The sequence below is a fragment of the Pinus tabuliformis genome, chromosome 7, assembly GCF_031772625.1.
Source record: "Pinus tabuliformis cultivar Carrire ecotype Pingquan chromosome 7, CPIR1, whole genome shotgun sequence".
Taxonomy (NCBI): Eukaryota; Viridiplantae; Streptophyta; class Pinopsida; order Pinales; family Pinaceae; genus Pinus; species Pinus tabuliformis.
The window spans coordinates 1,812,050,755-1,812,070,225 of NC_142293.1; the positions used below are offsets into that span (position 1 = coordinate 1,812,050,755).

Below are 19,471 nucleotides of genomic sequence, written 5' to 3' on the forward strand. Positions count from 1 at the left end.
GCAACCATGATGATCATATTGCATAGATGAAAAAGGAGTTACATGCAGGTTTTAAGATGACAGATTTAGGATTACTTCACTACTATCTTGGAGTTGAAGTCTTCCATCGTCCACATCAAATTTTCATTTCTCAGAGTAAATATGCAGCAGAGGTTCTTCAGCGATTTGGCATGCAGGATTGCAAGCCCGTTCTCACCCCCATGGAGAAAACTTGAAACTTTCAAAATTTGAAGGCAGGGAAAAGGTGGACAATACTACTTACCAAAAGAGTTCTTCGATATATCCAAGGAACAAAAGATTTTGGTCTTCTTTACACAAAGACTAAAAACTTTGTACTTGGTGGATATTTTGATGCCGACTTTGCTGGAAGTATTGATGATCGAGCATCAACATCAGGTTATTTAATGAACATGGGGTCAGTAGCAGTATCTTGGAGTTGTAAGAAACAAGCTACAGTGGTCACTTCTTCAGTAGAAGCATAGTACATTTCAGCATGGAAAGTAGCATGTGAAATTGTTTGGTTGCACAGAATTTTGCAAGACTTGGGCATTTCTCAGGCAGAAGCTACATCATTATTCATTGACAGCCAGTCAGCCATCAAACTTGCCAAGAACCCAGTTTTTCATTCAAAGACAAAGCATGTGGACACCAAGTATCATCATATCAAATCTCTCATTGCCAAAGATGTCCTCAAGCTAGTTTATTGTCCTTCCAAAGATCAGATCTCCGACATTTTCACGAAACCGCTTGGCAGAATAAAATTTACTAAGTTCAGGGATGAACTTGGTATCTGTTGTAATGTATCTTTGGATCATAGGGGGGAATGTTAGATGATCCAAAAATAAAATATTATCATAGGTTATAAAGTTGGAATAAAATAATTATTAATTTAAGATATTAAATTAATAATTATTATTCTAGAATGTTTAATTATTTAATGGAGACATTTAGAATTAGTATATTGTTGTAACAAGATATGAATCTCCAAAAGTGTCGTATCTTAGGCTCTATTTTAGGAGATTTGTTAGCTAGTTGTTTTGAATAGCATTTATTGTAAATGGACACTTGTTATTTAATAAGTGATCCATAATTAGTTGTAGTTAGGACATGGGGCTTATAAATAGCTCATTGCAAGAGTGTTTGGTTGTTCGGGTGAAAACTCTTGCAAAATCAAATATGTAATTTTTTTTTTTTATTAATAAAATTATGTGTCTGAGGACACTTCTGCCATTACCACTGAAAAAAAATAAAAAAATAAAATTATCCCAACCTGCCAATCAAATGAGATACACCATTAGATACACATATAGAAAGAAAGGAATGTGTGTAATCATGTGAATACATATCTAGTACTCTATGTAAATTTCCAGTCATCGAACTATAGCAGAGATACCATGGTGTCTACTACTAGAACCAGTAGCAGCAAATCTCCCCATGTGTTGGCCATTCCATTCCCTGAACAAAACCAATTGATTCCATTTCTCGAATTTTCTTATCGAATGGCGTTCCATGGAATCTCCATCACGATTCTCACAACGCGATCTCATTCCCCTCCCCTGCAACATTTCTTACAATGAGCAAAAACAGAGTCCCTGGACATTCGGCCATTGTACATCCCCCTCCCATCCGATCAAAAGGAACTGCAAGAAGATATTTCGTAGAAATGCTTCCCTCTTCTCGTCTACTCGTTTCGATTATTAGCAGAGCCAATCGAGGAATGGATCCAACAGCAGATGCCACGCCCTATGTGCATCATCAACGACTTCTACCTCAGCTAACTCAGCAAATTTCTGCCAAATTCGCCATCCCCAGAGCCGTCTTCCACACGTCCAGTGCATTCGGGGCCTGCGTAGACAATTCCCTATGGACGCACATGCCATAGCTCAGGGTCACGACCAACGATGAGTATTTTATAATCCCCGACCTTCCTCTATAAATCACATTTCACCGGACCCAAATTTCTCGAACAGCCCGAACGTTCCAGAGATTTGATCCCGTGTCGATGTTCATGCGAGAGAACAGACCGCTGAATATCCAGAGCTGGGGGGGCCTCGTTAACACGTTCTACAATATATACCTCGGTCATATCAATCACCTTCATACCACCACTGACAAGCCTGTTTGGCCCATCGGCCCCATTCTGCAACCTTGGGATTTTAACAATTCCAAAGATAAATGGCACCCTTGCTTTCACTGGTTGGATTCTCAGAAGCCCGAGTCCGTTCTCTATGTTTGCTTGGGCAACCACTCGGCTCTGTTCGACGAACAAATAATGGAATTAAGTTGCGAATTGGAGGCCATGGAAAAGCCCTTTTTATGGATTAATTACGATATGGAATCCCCAAAATATTTGCAGAACAAGTAGCCAAGACTGGAAGTGGGTTAATAATCTGAGGACAAAGCACCCCAAAATCTCATTCTCTTACAGCAATACATTGGGGATTCCTTACCCACTGTGAATGGAACTCCGCATTACAAAGCATCACTATGGGGGTTCCTATGATTAGATGACCCATCTCTGGAGCCGAATTCTGCAATTCAATGTTAGTAACATAGTTTCTTAAGATCGATGTGCAGATCTATGAAGGCGAGAATGGTGTTCTGAACAGAGAAGATTTACAGAGGGTCATCGCACAGATAATGGGGGAGGATTGTGTAGGAGGGGAGACCAGAAAGGCTAAGGAGATTGGGGTGTTGGTGAGAAGGGCTATGGATGAATGCGGAAATTCTTCCCATCGGAGCTTGAGAGTGTTTGCAGATGAGATCCATGAACTTAATTCGAGCAATGAACAACGAAACCCTAACTTGTGCGATGAAGGTTGGAAGTAGCCTCTCCTTGTGGGTTCATCTTGCCCTTGTGTGTTTATGTATAGTATTGTCGAATTTCAGAGTTTTTCCTCACCGTTTACCCATTTACCCATGGGCATCTTCATAGTTTACCCATGGCCATTTAGAGAGTATTTTGTGTGAATTAACATGTTGGTACAACTTAGTAGATCATGAGCTGAACTGTGATTTAGCTTGTGACTGTGTGTGGATCTCCTCTGAGTTGTGTGCGTATGAGATTTCCAAGGATATTAGGGTTGGTGTCTTAAGAGATAGACCAGGGAAAAAAACGCCTAAATTATGATTTACATTTAAAAAATAATAATTATTAAACTGAGTATTTTGAAAATTAAAAATAAGTTTTGAAATTTCTATTTCTATTTTCATATAAATGAAATAATTTATAGGATTATAAATAGAATTTTTCAAAAATAAAATTTATTTTAAAATAAAAAATAAAAAATATTTTATATACTATCAAGTATCAAAATAGTACACATATCAAATCTCAATATTTATGAAAAAAAATACACACATCAAATCTTAATATTTATGAAAATTTCATTTTGTGTGTCAAACTCATGTTTGATTTTTAATTAATATGTGATTTTAAAAATAATTTACAAAATTTACTTAACTTTTTGAAAAATTTTAATAATCACATTTTTATTTTATGATTTTTTTAGTTGTTTAATATATATATTTTTGATATTTTAAATGTGAAATCACTTGTATATTCACCTTTATATATAACATTAACATATATAATCTACAATATGGATCACAAAAGTCTCTGAGCTAATATTATTGCCACTAATTAAATAAAATATTCTTAAATTATAATGGAAACTCTTCAATAACTAATATATTAATAACTTGAAGTCTCCCAATTCTTATAAATATTTTTCTATTGTTTTTTTTCATAAAAATATAAAATGCCTAAAAAGTAACTATTCTTTTACTAACAACATATTTCAAAATAATATAATATATTGATAAGAAAAAGCAATGCTTCCTCCATTATAAATATTTATAGCTCTTTGGTATGCCCTTAAGTAAACATGTATTTTCATAATTAATTATGTGTTCCTTTAATATTATATAATATTTTTCTTTCAAACATTTTTATATACCTTTAATAGCTAGCTTGATTTTATGATATTAAATGTAAACATTTATTTTCATAATTAATTATGTGTTCCTTTAATATTATATAATATTTTTCTTTCAAACATGTTTATCTACCTTAAATAGCTAGCTTGATTTTACTAAATTAAATGTTTTTCTTTCAAATATGTTTACTTACATTTCATAGCTAGCTTGATTTTATGGGCAACTTGTGTAAGAGTTATATAAGACATTGAAATATCAAGTTGTCAAATAATGCAAGATAAATACCTATAAGCATATGTAGATGCATTAGTTATTTAAAAATATAGAGAACAAACAAAATTTTATTGATGGCATTTGTTGTGGAAATTTTTGTTATAAATGATTTTAATGCAAAATTAAAATTTCATTGTTTTAACTAAATACTTTTGAATCTTGACTTTGTGAATTCAACTATCTCCCTAGTTACAAACTTTAACAATTTTATTTATTTTAATATTTTGAAAATTTGTTTTAATATTCTGACGTAGAAACCTAAATTCAAAAGTCCAAGGCGATATAAATTATTATAATATCGCTACAAAATGGAACCTTGCAAATCACAAGTTTTAATCATTAACAATAACTTAGGCTATCAATTACTTTTTGCATAAGAGATAGGTATTAAGCAGCAACACTACATATTACACTTGTTATGAGTGTGCATGCTCTTGTGTATTTTTGAATTGAAATTTGGACAATAAAAAGACCAATCCTATTTTACTTTTGCTTCTTAGGTTGAGGGGTAGTTAGATTTCCTCAAAAAATTTATTGGATTGAAAAATTGATTTACATATGAAATGAAGATGTGTAATTATTTCCATTTTTCACTTAAAGTTGACATATGCCATTTTTTAAAATAAAAATAAAATATTCATTAAATAAAAAAATAATATTAACCATAATAAGAAAACATAAATAAATAAACATAATTAGTTATATCTAATAAAAACATTATAAAACATCAATAGTTTTGCTCTTGATATTACAATCCAATATAAAGGCTTGGATCTTAGGAAAGATTTCATATATATATATATATATATATATATAGACGAGATAAATGAATAAAATATTTTGATTTTCATATTAAGTAACATAATTTTATATAAAGAGTCAGCGATTGCCATGTTATGAACTATTATGTAAATTTTGAGATTCAAGAATCAAATCCCCATGGGTGTTTACCCTACTTAAAAAATAAATAAAAAATAACATAACTTTTTTTTCCCAAGAAAAAAGCGTAATTTTATTAATGAAAACATAATTACATGTTGCATCTTACTAAGAAACATATCATTGTCATGTCCATGACTGATGATAAGCAGAAACCTACAAAAAGAAAACTAGTATACATATGAAGAGAAAAGCTAGGTTTTTCTCCCTCTCTTTTTCTCTACCTTGCGCCATTCCCCTTGAGACAGCACCGAAGAGACAAGTGCGATCTGATTCCCAACTTCGAGTCTTGCATTGTCCGTGTCTAAATCTGAATTGTCTAATGAGTGTATACGCTTGTTCCCACTGTTATCCCTTTCTTCTGGTATCATGTCTGATACCATTGGCTGGTTTTGTGTTTCAATAGGGTCTTATGGGGTTTCCCCCTGTGTTCTTAGTTCATTTGGTGTCTTGTTGTTCCCATTGGGTGAGGGTTCATCCTCAGCTTCATCCTCCTCCTCTTTGGACTCAGGTAGGGGAAATTGTCAACCTTTGGGTTGTTTGCCCATCTTCTTTTTTCTTTGGGTATCTTTCTTGGCTTCAGGACATGAAATATGAAGGTGCCCTGTTTGCCTACAATTTCTACACCTGAAAGATGTGTTCTCATAATCTATAGTCTGTGTCCACTTCCGTTGTCTGTGGGTCAGTTGAATGCAAACTAGTAATCCTTTGTTGAGATCTACTTCCACACATATTCGTGCAAATGTGAAGACCCTTTCCTCCGCTCTTTGGGTGTTTGTCTTGATGTACTTCCCAATGTCGTTCCCAATGCCAGCTAGGACCCGCATGTCCTAGAAATGGAGGGGGAGATTATGTAGCCGAACCCAAAACAACATCCTGGAAACAACCATGGTATTTGCATCAAAATCTGGAAACCAAGGTGTGATGAAGAGGCCTGAAGATCCCCAGAACCATGGTCCTTCCTGTAGGGTAGTGTCTCTTGCCTCTGTAGATGGGAATTTTACAATGAAGAAACCTTTGGAACAAAGGTGAATTTCACATTGTAGTGTCCAATTATTACAAATCCAGTGAAAAATATCTACTAATTTTGGCTAGAAGCAGTTGAAATGACAAATAATAGCTTGTGTTTCAAAAGTGTCACAATGCTCATCTGCTTTGGAGCGTCTATATTTAGTTCTAGAGTGTAGTTCAGTTGCCCCACTATGTATGGATTGGGTGTTGTACCAACTTGTTTTGTTGGTTCTGTGTCTGCCCTTTCCCCCTTGTAGAATGTTCTTGAATGATGGTCCTCTAGTTATATTATTTGTTTTAATACAGTGCTTTTTGATGTGATGCCCCCAAAACTGCCTCTTGCATTATTAAATTTACCAGAAGACGCAACTCCTCCTCTAAGTCTCAGGTTGAGGGTTATGGAGGTTGTTGATAGGATGTGATAATCCCTCAAGAGTAGGTGATCCTACATTATTCTACCCCTGAATATCAAGTTTTGCATATGTGCAGGGTATCCAATTTTTTGTGAGATGCAATGCTTCAAGTGTGTCACTCTATCTGATGTATTCACCCATATTAATAAGGAATGCCTGACAGGGGTCTTAAGAAAGATTTGAAAGCGGGTAAAATTTACTAGTTGTCGGGCGTCGATATCCTTCTTGTTGGTGAGAGTCTGTTTTGCTTTAGGTGTTCCATATGGCCTCGTGCTCTATCTAGTCCAATTGATGAAACTGGTCGAAACAAGGGACACCCCTTCTAAGCCGAAACACAACTGTTGTTTAGGTTTTGTCTTATAATGGCGTGAAATAGTGTGGCCATCCAGTATCGGTGGATCTTTGTCCCCTGTTACTGCAGGACCCTGGATGCCCAAATCAGCTATGCTCCCCTCTAGTGCAGAGGAAGCATGTTGGTATGGTAGTATCGTGTGCTCGATTGCCACGACAATGTTAATATGCAGGAAATTCAGCATATCAGGGTATAATGTAGTTTGTCCCAAAAGGTAAGCGACATTAAATAAGATGAGACCGCAGTGGAGTCCAGGAGAGAGGAACCAGAGATACCCAAAAACATAGGTCACATATAGTCTACTTCCGCCTTCGTCCAAATAACCTTGTTTAGCCCATCCAAAACGGATGTGTTAACGCCAACAATCGCAAGTAGGGTTGCGAAGCACTTGCCCCGGAGAGGTAACGCCATTTGAGCCACTAGTGTGAGGCTCATCGCTTGGCCATGTTTTCCACCATTTGTATGATCTCGTTCCCCTGCACTCCACCAACCAAAGTGACCTTGTCTCTTTGGAGAAGTTTCAAGCTCCCACCCAGATTTGAGTGCCCACCAGAGGCCTGTTGCCTCGGTCCCATGTTTGCCCTTCGCATCCACCAAGAGGCAGATCTTGGTTTCCAATCCTTTCTTCCTGCGTTCCCACTCGACAAAACCCTAATGCATACCAGCGCCATTTTTTTCTCACTAGAAGGTTTTTCAATTTGCAAAGAGTTATTCACAGCCAAATTTTATTTATTATGATAAAAAAAAAATAGTTCCTAGTAGGACAATAGTTTACACAATGCTTCAACAACAATTCTAGCGAGAGATCAAGATAAAAATAACATAACTTTATATAAAGAGCTAAAGTAATTGAAAGATTAAAAAGAAAATCATCTTATATTTTATCTTTAAAGTGTGAAGAAAATATGTAATTATTTTATGTCAATGTAGATCTTAAATAAAAAAAATTGAATATTGGCAATTAATATATGTCAATATCAACTTCATATATATCTATGTCCTTCCATTCTCAACAAACTAGTGGGTTGAGACATGATGTGTGTGTTGCCCAAAATGGAGGAGATGTGTAATTACTTCCATGCTCAAATATAGAGTTTGCGTGTGTGTGTGTGTGATTTGTGTGTTACTCAAAATCAAATAGGTGTGTAATTACTTTCATGCTCAAACATGGAAATACATATTGGAAAATCCCTCTAAAAATCACATTATTTAACCCCCTACTAATATGAACCCAACACACATTCCCAAATTAAAAAACCCCTACTTCCACTAGATATTCTAGGTATCCATTTTTTATACCCCTTTATATTTTTTCATTAACTTTGAGCTCCATTTTTTATACTTTCCAATATAAAAACCCTTTACCCTCTATATATCCCCCAATATATTATGTCATTTTTTCCTCAACATATACCCCCCAATATGAACCCACGTGGTATGGTATTTCTCCCCCAGTGAAGCCCCCGTGATATATATATATATATATATATAGCCTGTGTAGATCCATCTTAAACCCAAATCTATCAAACTCTAACAGGGATCAATTCTTTTTATATGAAAAAGCCTTTCAAGTTTTGCACTCTAAAAAAGGTTTTCACCTCAAGAGATTTGATCCCTCTAGACATTTGATAGATCCAGGGTTAAGGTGGATTTATGTTGATTTTCTCAAGTATAATGTAGACCATTAATTTTTAAGCCCTAGTTGGCAATTGTCCTATGCTTATCTTAATTAAATAAATCATATATAAATTGATTCAAACATAAAAATTAAAAATCACATGCAACAATCATATATATAACTAAAAACTCATTAAGACAATGCAATGATAATTACATCCCCAAATTAGTGTTTCATTTAAATATTCCAAACTTATATGGAAACCTCTAGAAGTTGTCAAATTAACTATTGTAGGATATACACAAAAAATAAAGTTTTTACTTACTACAATAAATCTACCTATTAGTCAACTCGCAACTAATCTTCCTATGTGAACTAACTAAGAATCTTCTTGCCTAAACTATTGTACAAAGTTGTATGAATTGTACTTTCATTTGCTTCTCAACCTTAACCCCTTTCTTGTGATTTGGCCCACTTCTCATTCTTGGCTCCTCATCTTCTTGCCTAAACTATTGTACAATATTGTATGAATTGTACTTTGGTTTGCTTCTCCACCTTGGCTCCTTTCTTGTGATTTGGCCCATTTCTCATCTTTGGTTCCTCTTGAATCTACTCAATCTATTAGTGGATCTCTCTTGATCTCTTGAATCTTCTTAGTGTACAAATTCTTCAACTCCTCCTATCTTGCTCTATTTATGCTTTGAAAGAGATAACTAATTTCCTCTATCCAAGCAACTTGCAAATTTTAGCAACCCATATCCTTAATCCTAACAAGCACCCTATCTCAACAATGAGATGTATAACTAAGATTAAATCAAATCTATATGTTTGATCTTCTAGAGTCTCTAGAATATTTCATTTAGATTTCTACTACTAAGAGAATATAGGAAATTTGGCTTTCATTTTTATTTATTCAAGTGAATTTATAATATGGTATTATTTCTCACTTTTACTAAGTGGTCACTGGAAGTTGTCTGCAACTAATTCTCACATGTTCACACCTAACCTATGTAAGAAGCTCATATTCGAGCCATGCTTCTCAACACTCCCTCTTAGGGAGGAAGGAATTCTATGTTAATTAGTTTCTATTTAAATGCTTCAAACTTCCCTTTTGTTGAGGGCTTAGTCAAAATATCAAACAACCTACTAATTTGTGGATCATTTCTCCCTTGTGAATCTTGTCTTGTATGAAGTGATATCAGGTTTGTAGGTGCTTCGATGAATCATTAAACATTGAATTCTTAGAGATTTTGATATAAATTTGATTCATAACAGTAGATCATCATGTGATCCAACTCCTAATCAAATAAACCTTCAAGGAACTTGTGAAGCCAAATTGCCTCACAACTAGTTATACTAGTTTCCATATATTCTACCTCTACTAAGCTAAGTGTCATGGATGTTCACTTTCCAAGATATGATCATTGATTCTAAACTAAAGCAACATCCCAAGGTGCTCTTAACCTAGTATAGTTAATCGTTGCAAATAGATTGTTAATAACATAGAAAAAATGCAATGGCACACACACATTAACACAAAGATTTTACCTTGGAAACCTAAATTGGGAAAACCAAAAATATTTTTTAATAATTCTTCTTTAGAATTACAAAAACATGGGCTAAACTACAATGTACCAAAAAATCACTTAAAAGAAAATTTGTGCTTAAAATTGCAAAAAAATCACCATAAGAAATTTTAGAAAGGGCTGCACCTAGAGGTGCAACATATAATGGATGTAGGTAGTGATGCAAAAAATACAACACACCCAACGTTCATCCACTTGTTTTCTTTGCCATATAGGGGGTTGCAGGAGTATATAATGGATGTAGGTAGTGATGCAAAGAATACACACACCCAACATTCACCCACTTGTTGTTTTCTTTGCCATATAGGGGATTGACTATATGGTCCACAGACAAATAATTTCCATTATTTCTATACACCAAGAAAACAACTTACTAGTGCTAGTATAAAGACTTCTTTGCTGAAATAATGAGACTATGTTTATTATCTTAAATTCAATGATACAGATGATTCAATGTATACAATAAAAAATACAAAACATTATCCTTACTATATTATAAGAGATTATCTTCTTTGTTCATTAAGAAGATTATCTCAATATTAATAATACTAATTCAACTAATCATCATCATTCAATACATATTATGAAAGATAATAAGATTAGAAATGTTATTCTTAATAAATAGATGCCTACCAAATAATTTAATCTATCTTTGTGTTGCGCTCTCCAACCTAGTGTGGTAGAAATGTTGTAATGTAATATAATGTCTAAACATTTTACTCCGTCAAAATAAAAAAAAAATAACCATACGTAAAACATTTTTGCACGGTAAAAATAAAAATAAAAATAACCTTACGTTAAAATAAAAATAACCTTAAACTAAAATAATAAGGTAAACTTGACATGGTCAAGTTATTGGTGGTTTTTGAGCTCCAGGTTTATGAGACCCATGGTATTGACCCATAGTATTCATGAGCCTAGATCCATCCCTTCAAATGCAAACCTCTTTTAAATTAAACGAGCCTAGATCCATCCATTCAAATGCAAACCTCTTTTATAATGAAAATAGATTTGATCCATCTAACCTCTTGATAGATCCAAAATTAAAATGAATCTTTGTTCATTTAAATAATCCTCTACACATAACATCAACGCTGAAAACTCAATCAAATATAAACAATTTCCAAAAAATTACAATTTAATATCATATTTTCTTCACTAAAAAATTTGGATATTTTAACAAAAACATATTTTTATATCTAAAACATAAACAATTTCCAAAAAATTACAATTTAATATCATATTTTCTTCACTAAAAAATTTGGATATTTTAACAAAAACATATTTTTATATCTAAAACAGAGATTTCCACAATTTAAATATAATTTTTTTTAAATATCGAACATAGTTTATTTCCCAAAAATTATAAATAATTATACCATACAGTTAGGGCCTGGAGTATGCCCTAAAACTGCTTCTGCTTGGCTAAGAGCTCGTCTTCCTCGGACGTAAGGAAACAGGTTAACGGCCCAAGACCCAGAGGCATCTGGCAGGAGTGAAAGCCTGCTCCCTTACGGACCACCAGCGGGTTATTTCAGGTGGCGTGGTTTTCCTTGATAACAGTGATGTGTCAACTGACATTCGCGGATAGCAGCGAGAGATGGCTGTCCTCACTGTTGGTTTGACAAACTGAGTTTGATAGGTTTTTCCACCTTTTGAAGAAAAAATAAAAAATAAAAAAATAAAAAAAAATAAAAAAATTATACCATACAGTGTATTTTCAAAAAACATATAAATAATTAGACCATAGTTTATTTTCAATAATTATATTATATAGTTTATTTTTAAAAATAAATAATTTTATTAAGAAAAATACGTATTTGATCTGTGAGGTAGGCAGTGGTACGTTTATCATTTCTTTCAAAAGTATTTCATGCGATAGGAATGCAAAGTGCCACGTCATAACAATATCTCACCATTGTTTGACACGATACACGTCATCAACAAGATGAACCCATATTTAATTTTTATGAATGCAAAGTGCCACGTCATAACAATATCCAACCATTGTTTGACAAGATACACGTCATCAACAAGATGAACCAATATTTAATTTTTATAAAATCAATTTTTATAAGGCACGGGAAAGTTCACCAAACGTCAATGTCCATTTCCATGATCCACTTTTTAATTTCAAATAGTTAAAGAGCTTTCACAAGATTCCTGCGGAAAATTTGAAGATGGATATGCCAGCGATGTGGGGTTCTACATCCTTTCTGAACTCGGAAATTGAAATTCCATTGGACAGTAGCTTACTAGTCGATTTAGTAGTTTTTGCAGCGAATTTTATTGCAGTCTACTAACTCTGGTTGTCAATTTTGTTTTTATCAGAAGATCCCTCAAAGTAAGTAGCAAAATTTAACAAAATTCATCCCAAACCAATTATTTCAGCGAATTTTATTGCACTCTACTAACTATGGTTTTCAAATTTTTTATCAGAAGATCACTCAAAGTAAGACCCCACTCCATAGCAAAATTTTATAGAACTCTTCCCAAACCAATTATTATAATTTTTCACGCATTAATATGACTTTGATCCACGTCTACCCAAAAACATCCAAAATCATAAAACAATTAAACACACTACCGCTTCAGAAAATCTTGAAAGAAGACGCCCCACTCCATAGCAAAATTTTATAGAACTCTTCCCAAACCAATTATTATAATTTTTCACGCATTAATATGACTTTGATCCACGTCTACCCAAAAACATCCAAAATCATAAAACAATTAAACACACTACCGCTTCAGAGAATCTTGAAAGAAGACGCCCCACTCCATTGAAAAAGATTATCCCGAAGCAAAACACGCAACCTGCTAGTCAAATGAAATACGGAATTCGATATACATATAGAAGAATGGAATGTCTGTAATCCTGTGAATCAACATTTCGGTGCTTTGTGTAAATTTCCAGGCATCGAACTATAGCAGATATATCATGGCGTCTGCTGTTACAGCCTGTCGGAGCAAATCTCCTCATGTGTTGGTCATTCCATTCCCTGCACACGACCATTTGATTCCGTTTCTCGAATTTTCCTATCGACTGGCATCCCATGGAATCTCCATCACGATTCTCACAACCCAATCTCATTCCCCTCCACTGCAACATTTCTTACAGCTGGCAAAAACAGAGTCCCTGGACATTCGGCCTCTCTACATCCCCCTCCCAGCCGATCAAAAGGAACCGCAAGAAGATATTCCCCGGAAATCCGTCCCTCTTCTCGTCTACTCGTTTCGATTATTAGCAGAGCCAATCGAGAAGTGGATCCAACGGCAGAAGCCACGCCCGTTGTGCATCATCAGCGACTTCTACCTCGGCTGGACTCAGAGAATTTCTGCCAAACTGGCGATCCCCCGAGCCGTTTTCCACACATCCAGTGCATTCGGAGTCTGCGCGAACAATTCCCTGTGGACGTACATGCCACATCTCGGGGTCAAGACCGACGATGAGTATTTTATAATGCCCGACCTTCCCCTGCAAATCGCGTTTCGCCGAACCGAAATCTCTCGAACGGCCCGAGCGTTCCAGAGATTCGATCCCGTGTCGGAGTTCATGCGAGAGAACAGGCTGCTGAATCTCCAGAGCTGGGGGAACCTCGTCAACACCTTCTACGATCTAGAGCTCGGTCACATCGATCACCTGAATACGACCACGGACAAGCCTGTTTGGCCCATCGGCCCCATTCTGCCGCCTTGGGACATTAACAATTCCAAAGATAAATCGCACCCTTGCTTTCACTGGTTGGATTCTCAGAACCCCGAGTCTGTTCTCTACGTTTGCTTGGGCCACCACTTGGCTCTGTCTGACGAACAAATGATGGAATTAACCTGCGGATTGGAGGCCATGGATAAGCCCTTTATATGGGTTAATCACAGCACTACTGCAATCCCCAAAAGATTTGTAGAACAAGTAGACCAGACTGGAAGTGGGTTCATAATCCGAGGCAGAGCACCCCAACATCTCATTCTCTCGCACCAGTCCGTTGGGGATTCCTTACCCACTGCGAATGGAATTCCGCGTTACAGAGCATCGCCATGGGGGTTCCGATGATCACATGCCCCGTCTCTGGAACCGAATTCTGCAATTCGATGTTAGTGACAGAGTTGCTTAAGATCGGCATCCAGCTCTGTGAAGGCGAGAATGGCGTTCCTAACAGAGAAGATTTACAGAGGGCCGTGGCACAGATAATGGGGGAGGATTGTGCAGGAGAGGAGAGGAAGAAGGCTAAGGAGATTGGGGAGTTGGCGAGAATGGCTATGGATGAACGTGGAGGTTCATTGAAAGCATTTGCAGAGGAGATCCACGAACTTAATCTGAGCAGTGAACAACGAAACCCTAGCTTTTGCGATGAAGACTGGGAGTAGCCTCTCTTTGTGGGTTCATCTTGCCCTTAGTGTGTTTATGTATGGTAGTGTCGAATTTCTGAGTGTGCCCTCACAGGTTACCCATGAGTGGCTTCATAGTTTACCCGTAGCCACTCAGAAAGAGTTTTCTGCGAATTCATAAGCTGGTGCAGCTTATTAGATCATACGCTGAACTGCCATTTGTCCTTATAATTGTGTGGGGAGTGTTTGTGAGAAAGTTGTCCGCGAATGGGATTTCCGAGGTTGGTGTGTATAGCGAAGCCAGCCTCCCAAACTACATGGGTTTTATTTTATTGAAAGTTTAAAAAATAAAATAATCTCATATTTTAGCTTTAAAGTGCGAGGAAGATACGTAATTATTTTATGTGAATATAGATCTTCAATAAAATATTTGAATATTGATATTTAATATATTTTAGTATCAAATTCATATATATTTATATCATTTTATGTTCAACAAATTAGTTGAGACATGATATATGTATGTTGCTCAAAATGAAGGAGATGTGTAATTCCTACACACACACATATATATAACCCCAAATTTATCAAAGCCTAAGACGGATCAAATATCTTTACATGCAAACATTTTTTCAAGTGTTGCACTCTAAAAGAGGTTTGCACCTCACGAGATTTGATTCGATCCTTCTGTGCACTTGATAGGTCTAAGGTTAAGGTTGTAGGAGTGCATGGTCAATAATCTGGGGCAATAATTTGTTTTAACAACCATTTTGGGAGATTCCCCCTCTTACATACAATAGTAAATATTTTGAAAAAAAAATAAGCACATGGGCAAGACAAAGGGACAATTAACTCTAGGACTTGAGAAAAAAATTCTACATGAACAAACCTTGAAGGCTGACAAATGGCAAGTAAAGGGGAAGAATGCCAAATGGCATGTAGATTGATTGGTTTGCAAGATTGACCAATGATGATTAGGCTAACCACCACAAAAATCTGTACAGTATGGATATATGAGACACTTTCGGTTGGTCCATAGGGGTTGGTTCAAACTAGGCCCTAACCACCCATAATATGAATTCAAACAACAGAAAAGGCAGGTGAAAGGAGGTAGGAAGGAGATATACAAGAAGGAAAATAGAGAAAGGGAGACAAAGCATGGGAAAATAACAGGTAATGTCATGTTAATGGAGCCATATCTCTTGCATGAAGTAAGTGGTACCAGGGGGCATGGTTAATGGTAGGGTCACATGAAACCATTAATGCAGTAGAATAGGCATAAAGAACGGGGATCCATTCGCACCTAAATGTGACTCTATTTTATGTTTTTTGATTTTAGTATGATTTACACTTTTTCTTCAAGTTCTTCTTAGCTCTGCAATAATATAGTGGAATTCATAACAATGGATAACTTATGGGTGTCTTTGAAGCCAATTATATCTTTACTTTCAACTCAGATGTACTATGTAGGTTTTTGTTCTCACACTTTATAGAAGGCAGGGTAGACCTACGTAACCCTAGACTCCCTCCAAGGGGTGGGTTTACTATGACACCATATTTGGGGTGGAGGTTAAACCTCTGAAGACCCCAATATGGATTAAGGGTTGAGGCTTTGGCCTTTGGATTTCCTAGACCACTGGTAAATTGATCAGTCCTAAGCAGTCTTCTTAAGTCCTAGGAGTTAGCTCAGGGGTGACAGCTACATGAGGGGTCTAATGGCATATTCTCTAAGGTTGGGAGGTGAGTTAAGGTACTTAACCCCGTCACCTATTCTCCTTTGACACATGTGCTTTCTCTCATATGTAGTGTGTTGCAAATGTCTACTACTGATATATGCTAGATCGTATATGAAATTTGGTCATTGTTATTACTATCTAGGCATCAGATTACGTTCTGCAAGGGAGTGTGTGTCATTAAGAGGTAAGTGCATGACTGGACTCTTTAATGCTTGTTTGTGAATGTTTAGAATAGATTATGGTACTACTTTAAGAGTTTAATATTGTAACTCTCCAAAAGAGTGGAAATTATAGTTAGTTGTTGCACTCTGCATAATGTAATGATGCCTTCTCTATATTGTATAAAAATTGATTTTTATAATCTTCCCTTTGTATTACAATTTCAATGGATGTAATTTGTATCGAAAAGATTCTCTACAATTGGATTGTCGAAAAACTTGTCTGATGAAGTAAGGATTTGATGTCCCTATTTATTGTCTTCTATGCTAAGTAGATGAGGAGACTATTGTGACTTTAATCTTCTTTTTTAACATGTTAATGGAAATTTCAAGTACATTGGCAAGGGATCTGGAATTTGATCTACAATCTCACCAAGAATAGGATTTGTCCTTTTGGCCCAAGAGCGAATATTATCAGTATGCTAGAATGGTATTTCATCACTAATGTTTCTTTTAGGACCATGGAACATATAAAGTAGGTCATACACAAGAATGATAACCAAAGTGAATTAGATAATAGTATGAACCCTGATTTGGGTGAGTAATTTGTCATTCTTTATGTAACAACCTCACGTTAAAGTTTCATGTAATAAAATATAATAAAAGCAAAATAAGACCAAGGTCACAGGACATGTATTCCAAGTTGAATGTTGGGAAAACACTTTAGTGGGCATCACTTGTGGTTCAATAATGGTTATGGAAATTGGCAAAGGCAAAGAGGCAATAATTGGCATTTAATTATGAAAATAAAGGAAAATAGGAGAAAAATAAGGTGAAAAGACACAAATTTGCATGCAAAGGAAATTAGAGGAAAATGAAGGAAAGTGGGACATCAATGATAAAAAGGCATCACAAAAACAATTCATGGCTTTTTGCTTAGTTTTTTTCAGTTTAGCTTTTGGCTCTCTTACACTCTTGCACACTTAGAGCATTCTTGGAGCACTTTAGCATTCACTTGGATTTGGATAAAGGCAAGAAAGCAAGCAAAGGAAGGAAAAAGACAAGTAAAGGAAAGCGAAGGAAAGCAAGGGGAAAGGTGGATCAACAACTTTAGTAGGAATATCTCGCAGGTAACAGGTTACATGTGTGATTTCCTTGTTGGGATGTGAATGCATGGTACATGAATTTGTTTATTTAGTTCATTTATTTTCATTGGAATGGGTTTTGATTGGTTTAACAGTGGTTTCGGCCTTGCCTTACCATTTCTTGGATAACCATGGTGTGATGGGTTTCATTCTTGGTTGAGATTTGGATTACTGGAAGGTTTTGCAACCAGGTGAGGTGGTCTCAATAAAATCCCAAGGGTTGGGCATGGAGATGATTTTCTTCCAGAAGCCTTGGACAGGTGGGTGAAGATAACAAAATTCTTCAAGGTTTGGTGAAGTAATTCTAAGGCATCCAAGCTTGGTTTGGTTTTGTGATCTTGGGACCGGTTTAAGTAAGATCATGGTATCTAGAGGGTGGAGGTGATGTAACCTTTGGAGTCCCTGTTTGGTTATGTCTTGATTTATCCCATGAAATATCACATTCATGCTTAGAATATGGCATGGGGGTGATTAGATGAAAGAAAGATTTGGTTAAGCCCAATCTATGGTCGGGTGGTACGTGGAAGTCCCTAACTTGGTTTCCTTTTACATAAATTAATATGAGTTATTCTTCTAATGTAATTAATGAGCATATGTGCTTATTATTATGTTGTTTTTATGGTTGATTTTTCATGGTTTCTATTTTGGTTATGTTGGTTATATACCTGGTTATATGATGTTCTCTAGTTGTGGATCTATTTCATGATTTGATAAGTCATTGAATGGTTGGTGAATGCATGGGCTATAAAGTGTTGTTGCAACTAGCTAGAGAGGGCATTGATCCTTCTTAGTGATTCTAAGATGAAGTTCATAAGCTTATGATCATATATGCATTCATGATCTGTAGCTTATATGTTTATCATATGTTTGATGAAATGTCTATCTTGCAATAGGCATGTATTGGTCAAGATGTTGCTCAAGTTTTGAATGGTTAGCCTTGTCATCACTTTATTTTATGTTTCTGGAAAATTATAGGAAGTTCTTGGCAATGGTTTAGAGGATTGCCTGAAAAAGTGGCATAGATCTCGTGATTGCATGCATAGAACAAGGAATTTTTGGCTATAACCGCACAAGAGTGGCTTATGGGTGTGGTTGGAGCCTCACTAACACACACAAAATGTGTTAAGGGTGTGGTTGGGGTGTAAACCTAGTGAGAAATAGCTCCAGCTCAGGGATTGATCAACTGGGATGGTTGTCAGGCTCTTGAGTGATTTGTAGTCTTTGAGGGATCTCAGTAAGCTTTTAGTTTGTGGGCCCCATTCCATAACTTGAACTTGGAGGTTGGATCATGTCATAGTAGCGCCAAACTCATGTTTATCCTAGAGAGATTGTAAAAGCGAGTAAATGTGGGAGGGGGTGTTACAGGGTGGTATTAGAGTGAGGTTACATTGGACCTTAGGGTAAATGTATATAGTTATGCATGCATGTCGATTGTATATGTGCCTAATATACATGCGTTGGGATGGTTACAATTATCATGCACGTGGTTATTATTGTAGTTTTGTGTCATCATGTATGATGTTGATATGTTGATGCCATTATATATATATATATATATATATATATATATATATATAGATATAGATATATAGATATAGTGCTAATAAGGACTAATTTGTGCAGATGAGATAACCTCCACTGAGATACACTAAGGTATGGTTTGATTATGTCTTCGATTCATTTTATCCGACATGGTATATTTTCAAGAAGAAGAAGATCAAAGATGATGAGAAAAATGGTGGATTACAGTTCACTTAACTCTCCGTACAAATTAGTTGAGTGGCAAGGAGATGATTATTATTTTAATATAGAAGATAAATTGAGAAGTTTGAAGGAAAAATCATAAGTTGTAAGGCAGATAATAACAGGTTGATTGAGACACAGGAAAGGTTTTCTAGAGCTCAAGAAAAGCAATCCGAGGTTAATGCAGTGATCCTTCAGAGCCTATCAGATTTGCAAAGATAGGGACAATTAA

At 35.7% G+C, this 19,471-nt stretch overlaps 1 protein-coding gene across 1 annotated transcript; it reads left to right on the forward strand.

The window, feature by feature from the left end:
* The first annotated feature begins 13,069 nt into the window (after positions 1 to 13,069).
* On the forward strand, positions 13,070 to 14,182 carry LOC149255630 (scopoletin glucosyltransferase-like). Its single transcript, XM_089455090.1, has one exon. It carries the CDS (start codon positions 13,070 to 13,072, stop codon positions 14,180 to 14,182), a length of 1,113 nt encoding a protein of 370 aa, XP_089311216.1.
* Positions 14,183 to 19,471: the final 5,289 nt, after the last annotated feature.

What these genes read in the sequence shown, in the direction of transcription:
- LOC149255630 (XM_089455090.1), top strand. Translation starts at nt 13,070, where the DNA reads ATGGCGTCTGCTGTTACAGCCTGTCGGAGCAAATCTCCTCATGTGTTG.